The sequence below is a fragment of the Gopherus flavomarginatus genome, chromosome 9 (genome assembly GCF_025201925.1).
Source record: "Gopherus flavomarginatus isolate rGopFla2 chromosome 9, rGopFla2.mat.asm, whole genome shotgun sequence".
In the NCBI taxonomy this organism is placed as follows: Eukaryota; Metazoa; Chordata; order Testudines; family Testudinidae; genus Gopherus; species Gopherus flavomarginatus.
In genome coordinates, this window is record NC_066625.1 from 23500757 (window position 1) to 23521435 (window position 20679).

The window sequence follows — 20679 nt, forward strand, 5'->3', positions numbered from 1 at the left end:
GGATATCCACCTCCAGCTGTAGAGATATGATAAATGGCACTCATTATGCACCTTTGAACGACTCCACCTGCACTCTGCCTACTAATCCCTCCTGCCAAAACTACTATTTGCATTTCAAACATCTCAGCAGCTTTCAGATAGCTGACTTTTTTAAACAAGTGACACAGCAGCATTTCTTCCTTTCCTTCTAACATGGATTTCCCCCTAAGCTTATTTGTTTTTTTTTTTTTTAAAGGTTTCTAAAAAAGTATTAAACCTCAGTGCCTCTGAGGATGGTGCTCAGAGTTAGACTCACAGGAATAGGCAGCCTCCTTTTACAGGTAGAGACTTGTGTTGAATAGAATGAAGGCAGTGAATGAGATATTATGAGAACAGGCTGGGTTCTATCCAGGTAGATCACGTTCTGAACAGATATTCCTTCTTAGCCCTGGTCTACCCTACACGTTTAGGTCGAATTTAGCAGCATTAGATTGATTTAACCCTGCACCCGTCCACAGGACGAAGCCATTTTTGTTGACTTAAAGGGCTCTTAAAATCAATTTTTGTACTCCTCCCCGATGAGGGGATTAGCACTGAAATCGACATTGCCGGGTCCATTTTGGGGAAGTGTGGACGCAATTCATTGGTATTGGCCTCTGAGAGCTATCCCAGAGTGCTCCATTATGACCGCTCTGGAAATCACTTTCAACTCAGATGCACTAGCCAGGTACACAGCATAAGCCCCAGGAAATTTTGAATTTCATTTCCTGTTTGGCCAGTGTGGTGAGCTCATCAGCACAGGTGACCATGTAGTCCCAGAATTGCAAAAGAGCTCCAGCATGGACCAAATGGGAGGTACTGGATCTGATCGCTGTTTAGGGAGACGAATCTATGCTATCAGAACTCCATTCCAAAAGATGAAACACCAAAATATTTGAAAGAAATCTCCTAGAGCATGATGGACAGAGGCTACAACAGGGACCCGCAGCAGTGGCTAGTGCAGAGAAGGCGGCGAAAAAAATGCACTTGCGATGAAATGTTCTCTGAGCTCATACAGTCCTCTCACACTGAAAGAGCTCAGCAGAATGTGTGGAGGCAGACAATGTCAGAGTCCAGGAAAGCAGAAAATGAATGAGAGGAGAGGAGGGATGAACAAGCTGAGAGGTGGCAGGAACAAGATGAGAGGTGGTGGGCTCAAGATTAGAAGAGGCGGGATGCAATGCTGAGGCTACTGGGGCATCAAACTAATATGCTCTGGTGTCTGGTGGAGCTGCAGGAAAGGCAGCAGGAGCACAGACCGCTGCTGCAGCCCTCATGTAACTGCCTGCCCTCCTCCCCAAGTTCCATATCCTCCTCATCCAGATGCCCAAGAACATGGGGGAGACGGGCTCCAGGCACCCTACCGTTCCACCCCAGAGGAATGCCCAAGCAACAGAAAGCTGGCATTCAATAAGTTTTGAAGTGCAGTGTGGCCTTGTGCTCCCCTCCTCCCGCACCCCTCCCAGGCTTCCTTGGCAGTTATCCCCCTATTTGTGTGATGAATTAATAAAGAATGCATGATTTTGAAACAAAAATGACTTTATTGCCTCTGCAAGCGGTGATGGAAGGGTGGCTGGCTTACAGGGAAGTAGAGTGAATCAAGGGGGCGAGTTTTCATCAAGGAGAAACAAACAGAACTATCACATCGTAGCCTGGCCAGTCATGAAACTGGTTTTCAAAGCTTCTCTGATGTGCCACATGTCCTGCTGTGCTCTTCTAATCACCCTGGGGTCTGGCTGCATGTAATCAGCGGCCAGGCAATTTGCCTCAACCTCCAACCCCACCATAAACATCTCCCCCTTACTCTCACAGATATTGTGGAGTACACAGCAAGTGGCAATAACAATTGGAATATTGGTTTTGCTGAGGTCTAATCAAGTCAGTAAACTGCCAGCGCGCTTTTAAGTGTCCAAATGCACATTCTACCACCATTCTACACTTGCTCAGCCTAAAGTTGAACAGCTCCTTACTACTGTCCAGGTGCCTGTGTATGGCTTCATGAGCCATAGCATTAAGGGGTAGGCTGGGTCCCCAAGGATAACTGTAGGCATTTCAACATCCCCAATGGTTATTTTCTGGTCTGGGAAGTAAGTCCCTTCCTGCATCTGTTCAAATAGACCAGAGTTCCTGAAGATGTGAGCGCCATGTACCTTTCCCAGCCATTCCATGTTGATGTTGGTGAAACATCCCTTGTGATCCACCAGTGCTTGCAGCACCACTGAGAAGTACCCCTTGCAGTTTATGTACTGGCTGCCCTGGTGCTCCGGTGCCAAGATAGGGATATGGGTTCAATCTATCGCTCCACCACAGTTAGAGAATCCCATTGCACCAAAGCCATCCGCTATGACCTGCACATTTCCCAGAGTCACTACCCTTGATAGCAGCAGCTCAGTGAATGCGCTGGCTACTTGGATCACAGAAGCCCCCACAGTAGATTTACTCCAAACTGATTCCTGACTGACCGATACCTGTCTGGTGTTGCAAGATTCCAGAGGGCTATTGCCACTCGCTTCTCAACTGTGAGGGCTGCTCTGATCTTGGTATTCGTGAGCTTTGGGACAGAGGAAAGCAAATCACAAAGTTCCATGAAAGTGCCCTTACACAAGCAAAAGTTTCGCAGCCACAGGGAATCATTCCAGACCTGCAACACTATGAGGTCTCACCTGTCTGTGCTTGTTTCCTGGGCCCAAAATTGACATTCCACAGCATGAACCTGCCCCATTAACACCATGATGTGCACATTGCTGGGGCCTGTACTTTGTGAGAAATCTGTGTCCATGTCCTCATCACTATCTGTCGCCTCCTCGCCGGCTTTTGCGGGTTCTGGTTCTGCACATACTGTAGGATAATGAGCAAGGTGTTTACAATGCTCACAACAGCAGTGCTGAGCTGAGCGGGCTCCATGCTTGCTGTGGTATGGAATCTGCAGGCGAACGGAGTTGCAGCGGAAGCAGTGGATGATGATGGATGCCATGAGACTAGATATTTATACCGAACGACGAGAGGACCTGAGAGGTGGATTCATGGCACCAGGAGAGCAGAGTTGCAGAGGAAGGGGTGATTGGATGACGATGGTTAGCAGTCTTACTGCACCATCTGCTGAAAGCAGTAAGGCATCTGCACAGAGAAAAGGTGCAAAACTATTATCTGCTGTTGCTTTCACAGAGGGAGGGGCGACCGATGACATGTACCCCCAAACCACCCACGACAATGTTTTTGCCCCATCAGGCAGTGGGGGCTCAACCCAGAATTCCAACGGGCAGCGGAGACTGCAGAAACTGTGGGATAGCTACTCACAGTGCAACGCTCCAAAAGTTGACGCTTAGCCACAGTAGTGTGGATGCACTCTGCCGATTTAATGCGCTTAGTGGGGACACACACAATCGACTGTATAAAATCACTTCCTAAAACTCAACTTCTATAAATTTGATCTAATTTCGTAGTGCAGACATACCCTTAGACAGATCACCAAAAAAGATATTGCTTGGCAAAAGCCCGTCTTAATCAACTTCAAGAAAGTGTTGGCTAGTTTCCACAGAGAGACTAGACGCTATGGGAGATAGGCAAGCTGATCAAATATAAGGAGTTTACATGATGAAGTAGATATGCTGTAAAGTCAGATATAGGTCTTGGTGAATAGTTCAATATTGTGACTGAAGTTAGACAAAGGTGTGTGTTATCTTCAATCCTCTTTGTATAAGCAATTGATTGGGTGATGAAGCAGGCAACAAAAAGCATTCTGGACGTTGTAAAATGGTTTAGCAGATATGAGTTACACAACCTTGACTTTGCCAACATCACTGCTCTATAAGCATGATGTGGAACTGAATGACAGCCCTTGTATTAGAGGGAAGCAGCAAAAATTGGACTGAAACTAAATGCAAAGAGAATGATCATTATGAAGGACACTGGATAGGCAGGAGAGTTCTATCATCTGGGGAGCATGACGACATCTGAAGGTATTGGATGATTCGGAAGATTAGGATTATAGAAGATTAGGAAACAACACTTTTGGAAGGATGAACATCTGGTGAAATGGAAGTCTCCACATCAAACAAAAGGTCAAATTATACCATGCAATAATACTGAACCCACTACTACACAGAAAAGAGACTTGGACAATGACAGCGGCTAACAAAGAGAGATGAGAGGCTGCTCATCACAGATGGCTGAGGAATATATTATAAATTTATGGAAAACCCCCCCAAGAAACAGGAGAATAAGGGAGCTAACAGGTCACAACATGTTACACAATATCATCAAAGAAAGAAGGCTTAAGTGGTTGGGATACATACACCATACGGAAGATGGGAGACATGACAAGCAAACAAACTGAGTACCCAAGGGAGGAAAGAGAATGCGAGGAAGGCCAAAAAAACTGGGAGAAGACATTGACAGAGGATACTGAATGCACTGGCATCACTAGGGAAGAAGTATCACTGTTAGGAACTGGACTGCCCAACGTTTCAGCGCCAGAGGAGGAACAAAGGTCTAAGGTAAGGTGCACTTCTTTTAGTTAGAGACTAGTCATATATATTAGAGTTGTGGATTCTCTAAGGATAGGACTACTCTGCAACCATGGGTTTTAACTGCCTCTCCTGTAGATACACCCAACCTAGCCAGGTACCAAATAGCAATGAAGCTGGAGCAGCAAGGGCTTCATCATGGGCCATACAAGTGGGACTGTGGACACTTTCTCAGGTGGCTAGCTGGCACTGAAGCCCCTGGTGCTGCAGCTTCATTCCTAGATTAAAGTTAGCTCAGGTATGTCTATACATGCTGCAACTGTGTGAATTTATGATTCTGTATGAAACAAATTAAGCAATTTGATATTTCAATTTCCTATTGGCAGACACTTTATTTTGAGAACTGAATTTCTTCTTTTTTGTTTTTTAATTAGCCCACAAAGCAGAACATGAAATGACTAGTGTTTCCCTCACTAAACATGTTATCAGAACTTTAGTTGGAGACTTAAAGGTAAGATAAATTAATAGTTCCAATGCTATGCAAAAATACAGACATACTAAATGGTTAATTTGTTTCCATCATTTGTATATACCATAATAAATTCAGTGTTGCTCAATGTAAACATTTATCACTGTACAAATACATTGCTGCAACGTACAAGATACCATAATAAAGTCCACATGGCATACTATGGTGAAATCCTGGCCCTACTGGAGTGAACAGCAAAACTTCCATTGGCTTTTTTAGGACCAGCATTTCACTCCATGCATTTGGGCTTTGATTTTCCCTCTGCTTAAAGGGAATTAGGTCACCTAATCTGATTGATTTTCCATGGAAATTGAGTGCCTGATTCTCTTAGGCATCTTTGAAAATCCCAGCCTAAATTTAAAAAATTACATCCATTGTAATGAGATGGAAAATTAAAAATTAAAATAATTCTCTCTTAGATTCACTCAAGCTTTTGCAGTTCAAGACTGCTTTTTAACTAGGGATGCTTACAGGGGTGCTGGAACAATTTGTATAGAGGGGCCATTGAATCAAACTGTAAACCCTATATGTGATGGAAACCACTTCAAGCCAAAGGGTGTGGCAGCACCCCTAGTTCCAGCACTTATGGTTGCTTACATAAATATTTCAATTTAAATCACGGTCTGGCACTTGGAATGGAAAGAAACAATTTATTACGCTCCTAACATTTAAGTGCAGACATGATAACTTAATATATATTTACTTTAAGTTGCTTTAAGACTACTTGCTGCTAAGTAATGAGAAAGTTAATACCTATAATACCAACATGCTATTTCAGACCTACAGGAAGCTTGTTGCAGGGCTGGGGACTTGGTTCTTAGTTGGCTCTGGAGACTGTGCTTGTGTTTTGCCATTTAAATAAGTTTTTGAATTTCATTTGCTGTGATTCTAAATTTCATTGTTACAATACATAAATCCACCATAAAGTCTCGTATCACATACCATGATATTCCTACAATATCTCCTATGACTTTGTTCCATAATTCCCAGAAAAGTCTTCTAACTTAACCACAATCTTTCATTTTAGGATACAGCGTTATTCTTGGTTCCATTTTAAAGAATCTATGGAGAGCATGGTAGTAACAGTAAAGATTATGAAGTGTGTCTATACTCATATAGCTCAATGTTAGCACACTATTCTATCTCATTAAGACCATACACTTATCCACTGTGGACGAATTACAGAGACATATCAGGATTTTCTCATATTTTAAGTCAATGTTCATTAAGTCTTACATCAAAATCTGTTTTAAAAATGTACGCATAACCATAGTAGAATATACCTATTTGGCGGGGGGGGGGGGGGAGGGAGGGAACTGTAGTAAGCAGCTATCTATTCTGTAAAACACACAATTTATTTATGTTTGTTTCAGAAACCAAACTGATTGATCTTCCACAACCTTTTAGATGAATTAAACTGAGGCTGCACACAATGGCGCCTGATGGTTTATGTGAAGGGAACCACAAACTGAACTACTTCAAATTTGAAGGAGTTCTGTAGCATGCATGCCCACTGAAGTTTATTTTTTTCAAAAGTAAATGCATATTAGGTTTCTGGTACATGCTTCACATTCTGGAAGACCAGTTATGCTGGGAAACAGGGAACAATCAATGTCCTTGAGACCACACAGGCAAAGCACAATCATTTCTGAGCAATCACAAAAGTTTCAGTTCTATTTTTTCATTTCAGTCAATCCCCGATGACGAGCAAGACACAGGAAAATTCACTTTCTCGCTCACTTTTACAAGACTTTTTTTGCTCTTTGAAGAGTGGGCCTGATATAGGTTAGAGTTGGGTGTAGTATGAGTAGGCAGTGTGTAACCTTTTCCAGAGCGCTTTAACAATGGAACCTCAACCCTATTCTGCAGTAACTGCAGGCTCCTCCCTGAGCAGAGAAATTAGGTGCTGATCTGCGGATGTTGAAAGGTGAACATTAAATAGAACTGGCAGCAGCTTCTCAATCAGGCTATGAAAAAGAATATGTGGCAAAAGTTGTCAGGACTAACTTGTTAAGAACTCTAGCCTCTTGCTCCATATCACTGACTGCCTTCTGTTCTGTCAGTTTTACAAATTAAAGTTCATGTTGCTTCTCCTTACCTCTAACTTGTTTATATTTATTTTTTTGTAAATTTAACTTTTCTTATTATTTTGCTCCTCCTGCAAGTGTTCACTATGCTTCAACAAGGATGGGAATAAGTTATACCAGTTGAAGTGCACCCGTTTTAGGGACTGAAGTGGATTAACTATTTTGGTAAAAACAAAATCACATCCCTAACCCAAATAGTTATACTGGTAAAAATTGTGTGTGTAAACCAGGCCTAACATCACAGAGATTGTCTCACTGAAGTCAGTGGGGCTATGTGGGTTTTGCAGGACTATGCTCTTAGTTTGTACCTTCATACCCCTAGGCTGCAGCTTTCTAGATACTCAGGGCATGGATAAGGATCCATCCATAACTGCATTGGTCATTTATGTGTTTGGAAGAAAACAGATGGTAGAGTATTAATGTTCATGTCAATGCAAAGGGATTCAGATATTTATTACATCTTTTTATTCTTATCAGTGTGTAGTCTCACACCTTATTTACCACACACCCTCCAAATCTTGCACTGAATAAAGAATTATTTTCCTCCTGGATATTTTATGAGTGCTTCACAAACACTAATGAATTTGTCTTCACAATATACTTGTGGCAGAAAAAGGTATTCTAAAGATGGGGAATTGAGACAGAGAGAGATTAAAGCCAAAGCTGCCAAAAGTATATGCTGAGTTTTGGATGATCAATTTAAGAAGCCTAGGGCCTGATTTTTCAGAGTACTCAGCATTTTATAGCACTTTATACATATTCGGAGCAAACACTTATTGACTTCACTTGCACTTGTGTGAGCTCAGTAGTTTTACAGATCAGGCCCTAGACCTCAAGTTGGAACATGAGGAACACAAAACTATTTTTTTCACATGAAGCCATTGTAAGTTATTTGCCTACTATCACATACAAACTCTGTGGCAGGGCAGAATCCAGTTCTCTAGGGTGCCATTCAAAAGTCTTAACTATGAGACCATTCCTTCTCTTCCTGCAATCCCAATGCTCATTCACCACACACCTTCCAAATTATGAAACAAATAAGACAAGGATCCTCCAGACAACAAAGGGGTATGAGACATTTTGACAGGGGGATTAACAAATATTTGCTGGCAACAAAGGAATGTCGTGACCCGGGAATCCTGCATTCCATTCCAAGGCCCAATGAGAATATTCTCTAGCAGTTACAAACCCTTCTACTCCGGTCTCTTCCCCGCTCGGTCCCATTCTCCCTTCCCTTCCCCACACACTGTACTCATCCCCTCGCTAATCAGTCTCTTGCACTAGAGTCAGGTACTTTCTCCTTCTCGTCCATGAGGTTTAGGTGTCAGAAGTGGGAGAATTGAGAACACAGAAGAATGTGTCCCTAATCAGGTCTGGTGTCCAGTGCCACAGTGACAGATGGGAGGAGTAACTGCAGGAAAAAGTCCTACTCAGTGGAGAAGGAATGTTGGAGAATTTTGTGGCCAAACTCTAATAAACTTCTACTGAAAGTGTGCAAATATTGATTTTCAGAGGCCTACAAATTTGGATGGTTAGTCAATGGGACCAGCACCTTCGATACTAGAGCAACTTCTCTGCCAAACTTCAAGTCCCTGCATCAAAGCATGGTAATACTAGAATAGAGGTTGGCAACCTTTCAGAAGTGGTGTGCCGAGTCTTCATTTATTCACTCTAATTTAAGGTTTCGCATGCTGGTAATACATGTTTACGTTTTTAGAAGGTCTCTTTCTATAAGTCTATAATATATAACTAAGCTATTGTTGTGTGCAAAGTAAATAAGGTTTGTAAAATGTTTAAGAAGCTTCATTTAAAATTAAATTAAAATGCAAAGCCCCCTGGACTGGTGGCCAGAACCTGGACAGCATGAGTGCCACTGAAAATGAGTTTGTGTGCCACCTTTGGTGCACGTGCCGTAGGTTGCCTACTTCTGTACTAGAACTTCTCAGCAGTTAAGACCTTTTTTTTTTTTTTTTTAAAACCATTTAAACATTTTCCTAATTTCATTCTTGGAAAAAAGGAACTCTTTTTGGTTAAAATATAAAAAATGTCAGAGAGAGACACCTGGCTCAGAAATTTCAGCTCAAAAGGATAAAATCTGTCAAAGTTATGAGCAACTGAAAACAAAGTCTTATAATGGAAAGTGTTCTGCAACTTTAATTATAAACACTGCTGCCAGCATGATCTATAATGCTTTGACTGAGTCAGATCACTGTAAATTGCATCCCATTTCATACAGTTTATATCCAGATTAAAACACAACGTCTCTCTTCTTGTATTAAGTTAACCAGTTTGATTAATCTTTTTCCTCCTTAACTTATAATATGATCTAGCTTGTTAGCATTTTATTGCCATACAGAAGTGAACCAAGTTTAATAATTTTTTACTTGCCTAATGTATCCACTCTAGAAAAATACTGCTCTTGCCTTTGAATTATATCACTGAATATATCCCCATTCTGAAGGAAGCTAAGTACCTCCTGACTCCCGAATCTGAAGTCTACTCCAGTGAATGCTGACAATGTTGACTTAAATTTTTTTTTGCAGATGTTCTACATCTCTCAGAAAAAGGCCTCTTTGTTGCAACAACGTCATAATCTGTGCTATTAGATAAACTGAGCTGTGCACGCCATAATGTCAGATGCAGGCGTCTGGCAATACATTGCACTTTCCTCACTATTTGTCACATCTATTAAAGAGAACCATTTATGACTTTTGGGCTAAGTTAAGCAGTAATTAATTAGTTCTCATTGGCTACAGATAGCCATGATCACACTATGAACGACAAAGGGTAGAGTAATAGTGCATCAAAGGAGATTCTTAATACTTTAAAAGGGCCTAGGCCAAGATTATATTCAATTTTTGTCCATCCACCAGTTCTCAGCTACTTTCAAAACATCTTCTCTCAGCTGCCAAAGCTGTTCAAATGTACAAGAGAACATTTTGAAAAATGCCTTTCCTTCCCATAAGCCACGATTCTGAGGAGAGACCATAACCAAAAACAAACATTTCTGGAAAAGTATGAAATGAAAACTTATCTCAAATTCCTGGAAGGAAATGGGAACAATTACACTACATGTTACCAGTAATAGTAGAGTGCTTTTAAAACAAGAACCAGAGAAGAGATTAATAACATCGGAACCAGGAAATACAATGCAGAACATATACATATATTTTTATGCATATCCAGTTTAACCAAATCACTAAGGAAAAAGGATAGGGCTTTCATTTTTCTTCCAGATTTTGGGTTAGTGTTGAGGAAAATTGTGTGATGCTTGCTAATTATTTGATTACAATTAATTTATGATACAAAGTCAGATGGAAGGAGAATGCTCTGCTAAATCCTTTTTTAGATGGGAAGCCTAGAAGTTTCATGACAGAAAGGACAATGTACTAGGGGAGAGAGATACTGACTTTTCTTTTTTGGTGGCAAAGCCCTCTGTAGTTTGAAATGGTAATAACTGCTTTAAAAAGTAGTTCAACTGTAGGGTGACCAGACAGCAAGTGTAAAAAATCGGGACAGGGAGTGAGGGGTAATAGGAGCCTATATAAGAAAAGCCCTAAATATCTGGACTGTCCCTATAAAATTAGGTTTCAGAGTAGCAGCCGTGTTAGTCTGTATACACAAAAAAAACAGGAGTACTTGTGGCACCTCAGAAACTAACAAATGTATTTCAGCATAAGCTTTCATGGGCTACAGCCCACTTCATCAGATGCATAGCATGGAACACAGAGACAGAAGATATTTGTACATACAGAGAACATGAAAAGGTGGAAGTAGCCATGCCAACTATAAAATTAGGACATCTGGTCACCCATTCAATTCCGAAAAGTGATTGGAAGTGTCACTAGAAGGATTTATATTTTGATCTCAGTGATGGTCAGATCAATACTGCTAGACTTAAGAAGGGATTTCTACTCCACCTCAACTGGCAGCTTTGCAGATATATCCTGGATCTGAAAAGCTACTTGGGATCTCTCACTCAACACCAGCAAACCAAACCCAGTTAAGCTGTGCTGAAGATATATCTGCAGAAAAGAAAAGGTAAAATTGCAGGGCTGAGAAAAAACAATGACTTGTCAAATGAACAAATAGGATTTGGCAATCATTGAGACACTACAAACATGGAATCTCTATGGCACTAAGGTGCTGAAAAAGTAGATCCCATATGCTTTTAGATTTGTTGTTTGTTGTGTTGTAGCCGTGTTGGTCCCAGGATATTTACATTTGTCATTTTGTAATCTCTATAACAGAATGATTTCATGTAAATCTGTTTGTGTTAAGAATATGGTATAATTTCTTACTGATTGCATTGTTTCAGATTCCCCATGTTTGAGCATCATTTCATTTGCTCCATTAGATTTAGGTTCCTTGATTACCCCTTTCCACACCTTCACGTTAAAGGCAGCACATGTGCCCTCAAGGAATTTTAAGGCAGTGTGTCTGCAAAATTAACAAGACATGTCATAGCATACACATTGCTCAGTGATAGGACTGTTAAACGCGAATCCAAAATAACCAATGTTAAATATATTCTCTGTTTTCCCCAAACATTAACAGGCAAAAATACTAGAGCAAGAAAATTATGCAATATTACATTGTGAAATGTATAGTCAACAGAGCATGGTAAACTCATTATGGACTTAGCAGCAATAGGTAGACTTGAGAAGCACCAAACTTCTAGTGACAGATCTGGACAAATACTGCAGACCATCTAAAACTCAATCAAATATTTTTAAGACACAAGGAAAAAGACCAGCTAGGTAGGTCTATTAAACCCTCAACAACAGTTTGATTACCAAACTTGCTGCTCTTCTTCGAGTACCAGTAGCATGCTAACAATTTGTCTTCAAAATAATTAAGACAGACTGTTTCTTTTAGGTATAAGTTATTTATATCTTTTGGACTAATTCCATGCAATAAATCCATAGACTCGGTTTTGAACCATTATACCTGCCTGAAATGGAGAGAACTTGTACCTGACTTTTATAATTGCATTCACTGCTTACAAAGATCAACTTATTTCTTGCAAACGGCATTGTGCCAAAAAGAGCATTTCTCTGAGGTTTTGGCAGCTTAAGTCCCATTAAGTTTTAGTTACCACATATTGGCGTACACCTACATGCCACTAGTCGTGGTGTGCTGTGCATGTGAAGCTACATGTCAGTGAAATGCAAGCTGCTTCCACACAGTGGTGCGTAGCTACGTGTCACTGAAAGGCTCTGGAGGGAGGAGGCAGCAGGGAAAGGCTCCAGAAGTGGGAGCAGATGGAGACTTTCCCCATTTTCTCAGCCTTTCACTGAGGAAAGACTCCAGAGGCTGCAAGACACTACACTGCAAACAACAACAGCGTACGTGGGGAGGCATGGCTTGGACGTGTAGAGAGACACGTAAGGTACATAATAGGGAACATACCCATTACCTTCAGGCATGTCTTTACTTGACTAATCCATGCTGTCTACCGGGGTGGATAAAAATCCATTTTTAGGAGAGTCAATGAGTATGACTTTAGTGTCTCTTTCCAGAGAAGGGTGTGCATAGTCTCTAGATGGGCTGATTAGTATCTTCCAAGTGAAAGTAGTTTAGAAACTTGAACTGAAATTAAGTACATTTGAGGCTGTTTATTTTTAACAAACTACATAAATTAAAGCATTGAGAGGGAGGGCGTGGATTAAGCTTAAGGGAAAGGAATACAAATAGGGATGAAAAACCAAGCTTCTACTGATGGGGCTGGGAGGCTTAAGGGAACTACTACAGCCCCGTTTGCAAGAGCTGAAGAGGCCTCCACTTATCTTGGATACCTAGTCCTACAGGCACTCAGCCCTGAACATCACCAAAACTTCTACAATGAATTGTTCATAAATTAAATTTTGAATTTTTGACCTCCTCACTTAATCATTGCTATGACTCCCTGAGAAGTTTTAAATGAAAACTCCATCAATTCCAGCTTTCATAATCAAGAATTTAAGGACAAGCAATTAGACCTTAGAACTTTACACTAATTGCCTATTAAATCTAATAAGACCTAAAACTGTACTGCTTTGCTGACTTTCAAGTAATCTATGCTTCTATAGCAACTTTCAGCCAAGGATCTCAAGAAGCTTTATGCACATTCATGCCCAAATTGCCCGTGTGAAGTAAGAAAGTTTCATGCCCATTTTAAAGATGATAGGAACAGACTTGCATCCAGTAAGTCATAGACAACATCTGCAATAGAGCTGGGAATAGAAACCAGGAATCCTATCCCCTACTCTCATTCTCTAACCATTAAAATATTACATATAAATTTGCTTTTCCTTAACTCAATTGTCTGTCAACAGCTATGTTAAAGTGAAATCCCATCCACTGTTCTTGATCTGGAATTCCTCAGCTTTACCAATGACTAGTCTGTTGCAGCTGTTTTTACATCTATGCTTACATTTTTAGCATAAAATTTTATTCTCATTAATTTTAAGTGCATACATTTCTGTAAGCCAACAAGGGTTGCTTGCACAGATAGAGCTCTATCAACAAACATATTGGAAGTCTAGAGAAAAAATCCAAAATTTACTTTAGCGCACATGGATTTAGATTCTCAGTGGTGAAATTGAGTGTTTGTATTTATCTGAAGTTGTCTGCATCCATTATTATATAACTTGCTTTGTCCAAACTACAGTTTTTTACCACACAAGCTACCTGTCTTAGTAAACTTAAGAGTGTCTTGCAGAACTAGCAATGGGAAATCTGTTTTGTTAGCAAAGAGGCATATGCTGAGTGTGGCAAAAGAGTCTGTTCAGTACCTCAGGCTGCCAACAGGAAGAGGATACTCTGCCAGAGACCATCTAGGACTTAGGAGTTTCTCCAAATCTCAAATTAATATTGGACCTCAAATTTCTTCCTTTTATTGGCTATGAACTCCCACAAATGTACAATGTACAAGATCACATAGATGAGAAAAGTTTAAGTGAGCACCAACGGGCACCTTTTTAAAAAAAACAAAAAACCAACAACCCACCACAACCCTCAGTACCACCTGTCCAAATGGATGAAAAAACAAGTCCAAACAGAAATTAAAGCACACTAAAGAAGGCCTCAACTTCTCATTAAAATGAAGTATCTCCCTATAAGCCTGCAGTTTTATAGTTTAGACATATTTTCCATAATAGATGCAGCAAATATCTGAAAAACATACAGTACTTTTTTCTGATGCAGTGTGCTCCCACTTTGGCCTGTTCTTCTGTGTGTCACGGAGGAAGACAAAGCAAAAAGATATGCCATGTTTTCAGACAAAAGCTTAATAGTTCACAAAAACATCAATAGTTAAACCTGTGCAGTGTTGTAGCTGTGCTGGTCCCAGGATATTAGAAACAAGGTGGATGCAGTAATATCTTTATTGGGCCAACTTCTGTTGGTGAGAGACAGCTCTCTCTCTCTCTCTCTCTCTCACCCACCCCCCAATAGAAGTTGGTCAAATAAAAGACATTATCTCAACCACCTTGTCTCTAAAATGGTTAAACCTAACAGAAACATTCCTTCTTTGCAATCAGACAAAAATACGAAGTAATTCTTCAGTGTTAAATTCTTTATTAGAATTTGAACAAATTCCAGTTTCTTGCCATTGGAAATACTCACAAGTGATGATTTATTTCACTCTAGCAGCTTGCTCAGCTTCATTACGTTGAGCTTTCTACAAACATGCAATCACAGAATGCACACACCAAAAGTGCTTAATGTGCCTCAATTTGTTTGATGTGAACAGAAGACTGCGATTTACATTACAGTTAATGTTTATAAACAAGCAAAGTTAGGCCCATACAAACGACATACATTGGAGCATAATTTATCTGTTAGTAGGAGACAAGCGAGATGAGCTCAGATGAGAGCATGCTCCAAAATGTGAGCTTTTTACATAGTAAAAAATGTGATTTGCCCATCACATATAGTTATATACTTTTTGCTACCAACATTCACTTTTCAAAGCAAGTCACACAATAACCAGTAAGAGGAAAAAACAAACATTTTCTCATGAACTGAGTGTTAGGTCAATATATGTTTTGCCAAACTGTGACCACCAGTAGAAGGTTTATATTAAGTTATCTGGGACAAAATATTAATCAAAATTTGCCAATTATTTTGCAATGAAAATGTATTCCTCTACAAAACATCTTTCTCTTTGCAGGGCCTGAACTAGAATTATAGCACTCTTTTAGAACAATTAGTTTGGGAAATTAACACAATGCTACACTGACTAATGAGAGAAAAGAAATAGTATCTGATCTGGCTATCATCTCACACAAGAAAACATGAAAGCTGCATTCCTGCTGAATCTTGCTGAAAACAGAAAAAGATGACCCACACCAAGTCACATCAATGGAGAATAAAAATGATCAATACAAGTTTTTAAGCACTTTATCTGCAGATGGATTTTAGAGGTGCTGCACTGGGATGTTAATCTCACTTTTTAAAAAAAATCTCTATCATCTAAAATGCCTCAGCTTGAGAGCCTTGATAAAGAAAGATATATTTCAACCATGAGACTTCTTCAGGAACAATCTGCAAAGAAAAAAGTAAGCAGAGTTAGTCATGGCTATTGGAAGTGAAATGAGACCTAAGAGGTCCTAAAGGTACCTTCATCTGTGACCTCTGCAGCTTGTTTTCAAATGGTGGTAAAATTTAGAAATGCAGATACTGATACATGTGTCCCATTTCCATTCCAATAACCATGATCCTTCTGTATCCTTCAACATGCTCCCCTGAAATTTAAGACTCTATACCTAATTGATCATTCAGGAAGGATGCATTTCCCTAAGCTGCAATAGAAGAATGCACTTTCTGCATGATGAAAATTGGCAAGTTTCACAGGGCAACATTAAGTTTCTTAAATACGTATTAACAATATTGCCAAGGAATGCTTTATAAGATGCCACTGATGTTTCAGTGCAGACATGAAGTTGCCGTAGCTCTTCAGCTTTACTTTAACAGTATTAGTTCTTTGAGGGCGATGAAGGCCATGTTCACTGTGTTAAATTTCAGAGTTTCCCCCTCTGCCTCTGAATGGTATAGCTTTAATTCTGTCATCTCAAATAAGGAGACAGTCCTACAGATCAGGACAAAACACAGTGGAGGGGGAAAAAAAAATCTACGAAATTGAGATATGAAACAGTCCTCCAATGAGAGAAACAGTTTTTTCCCATAGTCAGACCTCCATTCACCTAGGCTGTGGTGTTGTCGTCTCTTTTCCTCCCCATCCTGCTCTAATAACTCTGAACTGCATAGTCAGTTAGTGCCCAAGAGCAAACAGTGGGTTCTGGCCAACTTTCCACCTCTTCCTGGATTGTCATCCCAAACTTTACAAGATAAGTCAAACAATCCACAACTCAGGCTTCTCTGTGCATATACAGTAATTAAAAACAAAGTATGAAATCCAAATGCCCTTTGTTTATTTTTTACATCTTTGCCAAAAAGTGGTGGTTTTCCTTCACACAACTTCACGCAAACATTCTCTTCAATTTCAACTTGCGTAGGTTTAAACCCCAAATCTCAAAAACTATGTCAACCATCACTGGAAATTCTGTACTGTTTTGATTCAAAATAATCCATCCATGGTCACAAATATTACAGATGTGAAGCTCAGACCAGGTTTGCTACAAAAGCACAAAACCTGACAAGTTTTGTGGGCTCTGGGATTTTGCTGCCAGCAGTTTGCACAGCTATAATCAGTACCCAAAAAAGAATTACACGGCAGACATGCTCTAATAATTTTTAGTCTCAACATTATGCCACATGGTGTATGTTTTTTCAGCATTCAATGACTGTAATTTTACCCCCACTCCTTCCTACCACCTTTTAAGTCCTCAGCTTTTCACTAAGCTGACTGTAACTTCTTGTTAAATGGTCCTTTCACCCACCCACACTTTTCCTAATCCTTGATTTGAATTTTGCCTCTCTTCTGAGCTTTAGTGACCTATTTTCCTCCCCATTAGCTTGTCACTTCTCTCCATCTTCCTTTTTTACCTTTGCAGATGACTGTCAAAATGTTCCAATAAATTATTTTCAGCGTGCATTAAAAAGACGCTGTCTGCAATCAAAAAGTGGCTATAACTACTTGAACAAAAGATGAACAAATTCATTTAAGAGAAAAATGTGCCACTGTATGTATGAAGCTGCAATTTCAACAGAAGTTCAATTCCAACAAAAGTATAGTTTTCCAAATATTTTGTGGAAATATTAGGCTTTAGCAGCTGGTAGTGGCTAGGGTTTTAGTGACATGCACAGAGATATAGGCCCTAATTCAACAAAGCACTTAAACACATGATAATCCCATCCACTGTCCTGCCAGCTGTTACAATTCTATCACAAGTCTCACGATATCTGGTGTTTTCCCCAAACTTCTGGAGACCTGCAATGCAACAATAATCTCTGCTGTCATTAAAATAAAATAAAATAAAAGGTTTCCAGCCTTCATGGCTGTGGAGAAAAGCCAGAAAATGCAAACCAAGTGCTCACAAATCAAAAGGCAAATGAAAAAGGGTGTTAAAAATCTCATTATTTTTGTGGCCTGGCTCAGTTTTTGAGCACTTCAGATTTTCAGTTCTACTTCCCTATTCAGCAAAGCACATGCTTCAGTCCTCTGTTGAATCTGGGTATTAATCTTTACCTCCCTCACACATTTATAAAGTGCTTCTAAACCCCCAATGAAAGGTGCTATATAGGTTTTAACAACTAAAATGTGGGGTAAATAGCAAAAACTAGATTACATAAGTGATGATTTTATTTAAAATGTCCCACAAATGCAAGAAAAATGTAGAGATGAGATTGAAAATTAGGTGCACTCATGGTTAACCGATGTTGGTATCTAAAAATAATAAAAGGCAAAGAAGGCGTAGAAGTATTGGATATACTCAAATAGCTAAACTCTGGAGTTTCACCTTAACCAAGAATTGAGGAGCCCAAGTCCTACTGAAAGTCAACAGGACTCATGTTCCTAAGTCACTTCGATGACTTTGAAAGTGCCACCCTTTGTGTACAATACTTTAATCTCTTTTTCATAAAGTAGCATTTCAAAAAGCATATATTAAAAAAAATTACCTAGCACTCTAATTTTACTTCATGTATTTGCCATCATGAAATCCATCAAAGAGCTATTCAAGGTGACCAAAAGCAGTGTCTGCCATGAAACATTTGGAACTGTTGCTAAATACATACTTCACAATGCATTGCAACTTTGATTATCTGGCAGTGACATATTTCCTAGTAGGAACTGTTTAACGTGCATTTTGCAAGCTTCCTATTCAGAATGATTAAAGGGCAAAAAAATTCATTAACAGAGTTTAGGCTGTCCATCGATAGCTCGTGTCCTTCCTGAACATCGAGTTCAGCAAAACTCAAACTTCAGAAATTCAGAGTTAATGTAAACACCCACAGAACCTTAATTCTGACCCCCTGGAGCTGGCAATAGCCACTGGGAATTAGCTGCAAGCATTCCAGCTGCATTCACTATGTTAAGTGTAGCTGTATTGAATAGTGGAGGAATAAGTTGTGATTTTGATATGAGGAGATCTGGCTCTCAGACCCTCCATATATGTTATCCAAGGAAAGGGAAGCATACGTACCCTGAGGTTCCAGTCTGCATCATCTCAATACAGAATTGTGTAGGTTGTGTCAGTGGTAGGGCCCTGGGGTCTTCTTGCCATGGGTAGTGAGGTGCAATGTGAGATCAGTCTGTTGGATTTAAAGATGGGCATGGAACAGTATAGGTTAGGTGGCATCCAGTGTGCAAATGCGAAGGTATGAAGTAAAAAGGTATGAAGTGGTTGTTAATTTTATAAGTGTGGGATTCTGCTGGGGGCATAGGCTCCATTTTTGAGTGTATGGAAAGTGCAGGTAGCTCTGATGTGAAAAGGCAGAGTGCGAGTATGGTTGCTGGGCATTATGGGGGATCGCTCAAAGAAAGTGACCCTTCCCCAGAATGGCAAGACCCCCAGAACCTGGCTCACAAAATGGGGGGCAGAGACAGATCCCAGTCACATGGTATAGAAAGACACCCCGCAGATCCTGTCACAGAGAAGAGGAGAACTTGAGACTTACAGCTGCCCTTGCCCCTATGTTCCCCACTTCCTCTCCCAGTGACCTACCCCCTCCCTCTTGAACTCCCAACCCCCATCACCTCCCTTACCACCCTTCTCCATCTATCCTCTCTCCCCTCAACGCAGTCCCAAGCCTCTCTCACCCCTATTCTTCCAACTCCTCCACCCCCTAAAATGAACCTCCCTTGCCAGCAAGCATTCAGCTAGCTTTTTATTTATTTTTAAACAAAATATTTTGATTATGTCTCCCAAAACAGAAAGCCACCCTGACAGACAGATTTTAGCAATATGCCTCCCAATCATTTCCTGTTTTCTGTCCAAGATGGGACTTGAATGGACACTAGCTGGGGGAGTTAGGTTCAAAGAAAAACTGCTTATCCTCTTGAGGTATCCAGCTGGCATGAAACTTCAAAGATTAACAATCCTGCTAACCAATGGTGTGCTGTCCATGTATGCAAGCCACGCATTGTACGTCCATTGGTCCGGCCCATGGGACAATTCTATCTGGCCCGCAAATGCACATGGAGCATGCCATTTTGTAGAACAAAATGGTGTCCTCCACACAGTTGGACCTTGCATATGCCATGTATGCAAAGTAATGCTGCAAGAAGGATGACATATTGGACCACCTAATGCATGTGTAGAATTGCACGCCTTACTAAAACTATCACAGCACAGCACAGCTGCCAACTCCTCTGTCTATGCACACTCAATGCAATCTATTAGGAGCAAGAATAAGCACGTGAGACTTGTGTCAAGCCTAAATCAAGAAGCAAAATCTTTTTCAAACAATGTTTTAATTTGATTTTCTCCAAAAAGCTTCTGGGTGCCAAGCACTCTGTTGGTGTAATCCTCAACTGCCAGAGATCCTGCTGTGACAATCTGCACCCTCATTTTTATCTCAGTCTCTCCTTAGTCAAGTGGCCCCAAATATGGATCACTAGCAGAACCCCATGTCCTCATTAGGCCCACCAAATTTCAAGGTGTAGATTTTAGAGCACTTAGAAGAGTTGTGCTTTAAACAGAAAGCTGGTCTTAACTTTAACTACAGCAGAGCTGTTGCTCTGCTATAATACTCAATGTAGATAATTAGGAAGGCCTATCCAAATGACCACTGTGGGGAAAAACTTCTAATCTTGTGGGTACACAGGGAAATCTACGGTGGACCCAGAGGACCCTAAAACATCTGTGAAGGAACCCCAGCTACTCACCACATCACCTTATGCTCCTCACAGCATGTTCTCCCCAGAAACTATGCTGCCCTTTGTATTCCTGATAGCCCCAGCTCCCTCGCTATCCCTCTATAAAACAGATGGATGATGTAAAGAGGGCACTAAGTGCTACAATCTGCCGAACATTTTTCTGTCATTTGGAGAGGAGCTTGCTCTGTAAAGCCAAAGAAATTCAAACAAACAATGCAACTGAACTGGACTGGAGGAGCTCTAATGGAAATAAATGACATACGGATATTTAAAAGCATCAGCACACATTATAGGTGTTCAAAATTCTTGGGCTTT

At 40.4% G+C, this 20679-nt stretch overlaps 1 protein-coding gene across 9 annotated transcripts in view; it reads right to left on the minus strand.

Annotated features, from left to right (window-relative positions):
• The window catches only part of CLEC16A (C-type lectin domain containing 16A), a 177988-nt gene that overhangs the window by 21900 nt on the left and 135409 nt on the right, over window positions 1-20679 (minus strand). Inside the window, exon 22 of one of the 9 annotated variants that reach the window (XM_050966416.1) lies at window positions 14641-15629. The exons of the other annotated variants lie outside the window; for them this stretch is intronic. Coding sequence (XP_050822373.1) covers window positions 15619-15629 — 11 coding nt within the window. The 3' untranslated portion in view covers window positions 14641-15618. Of the gene's footprint in view, window positions 1-14640; window positions 15630-20679 lie in introns of those variants that run through there. 9 annotated transcript variants of the gene reach the window in all.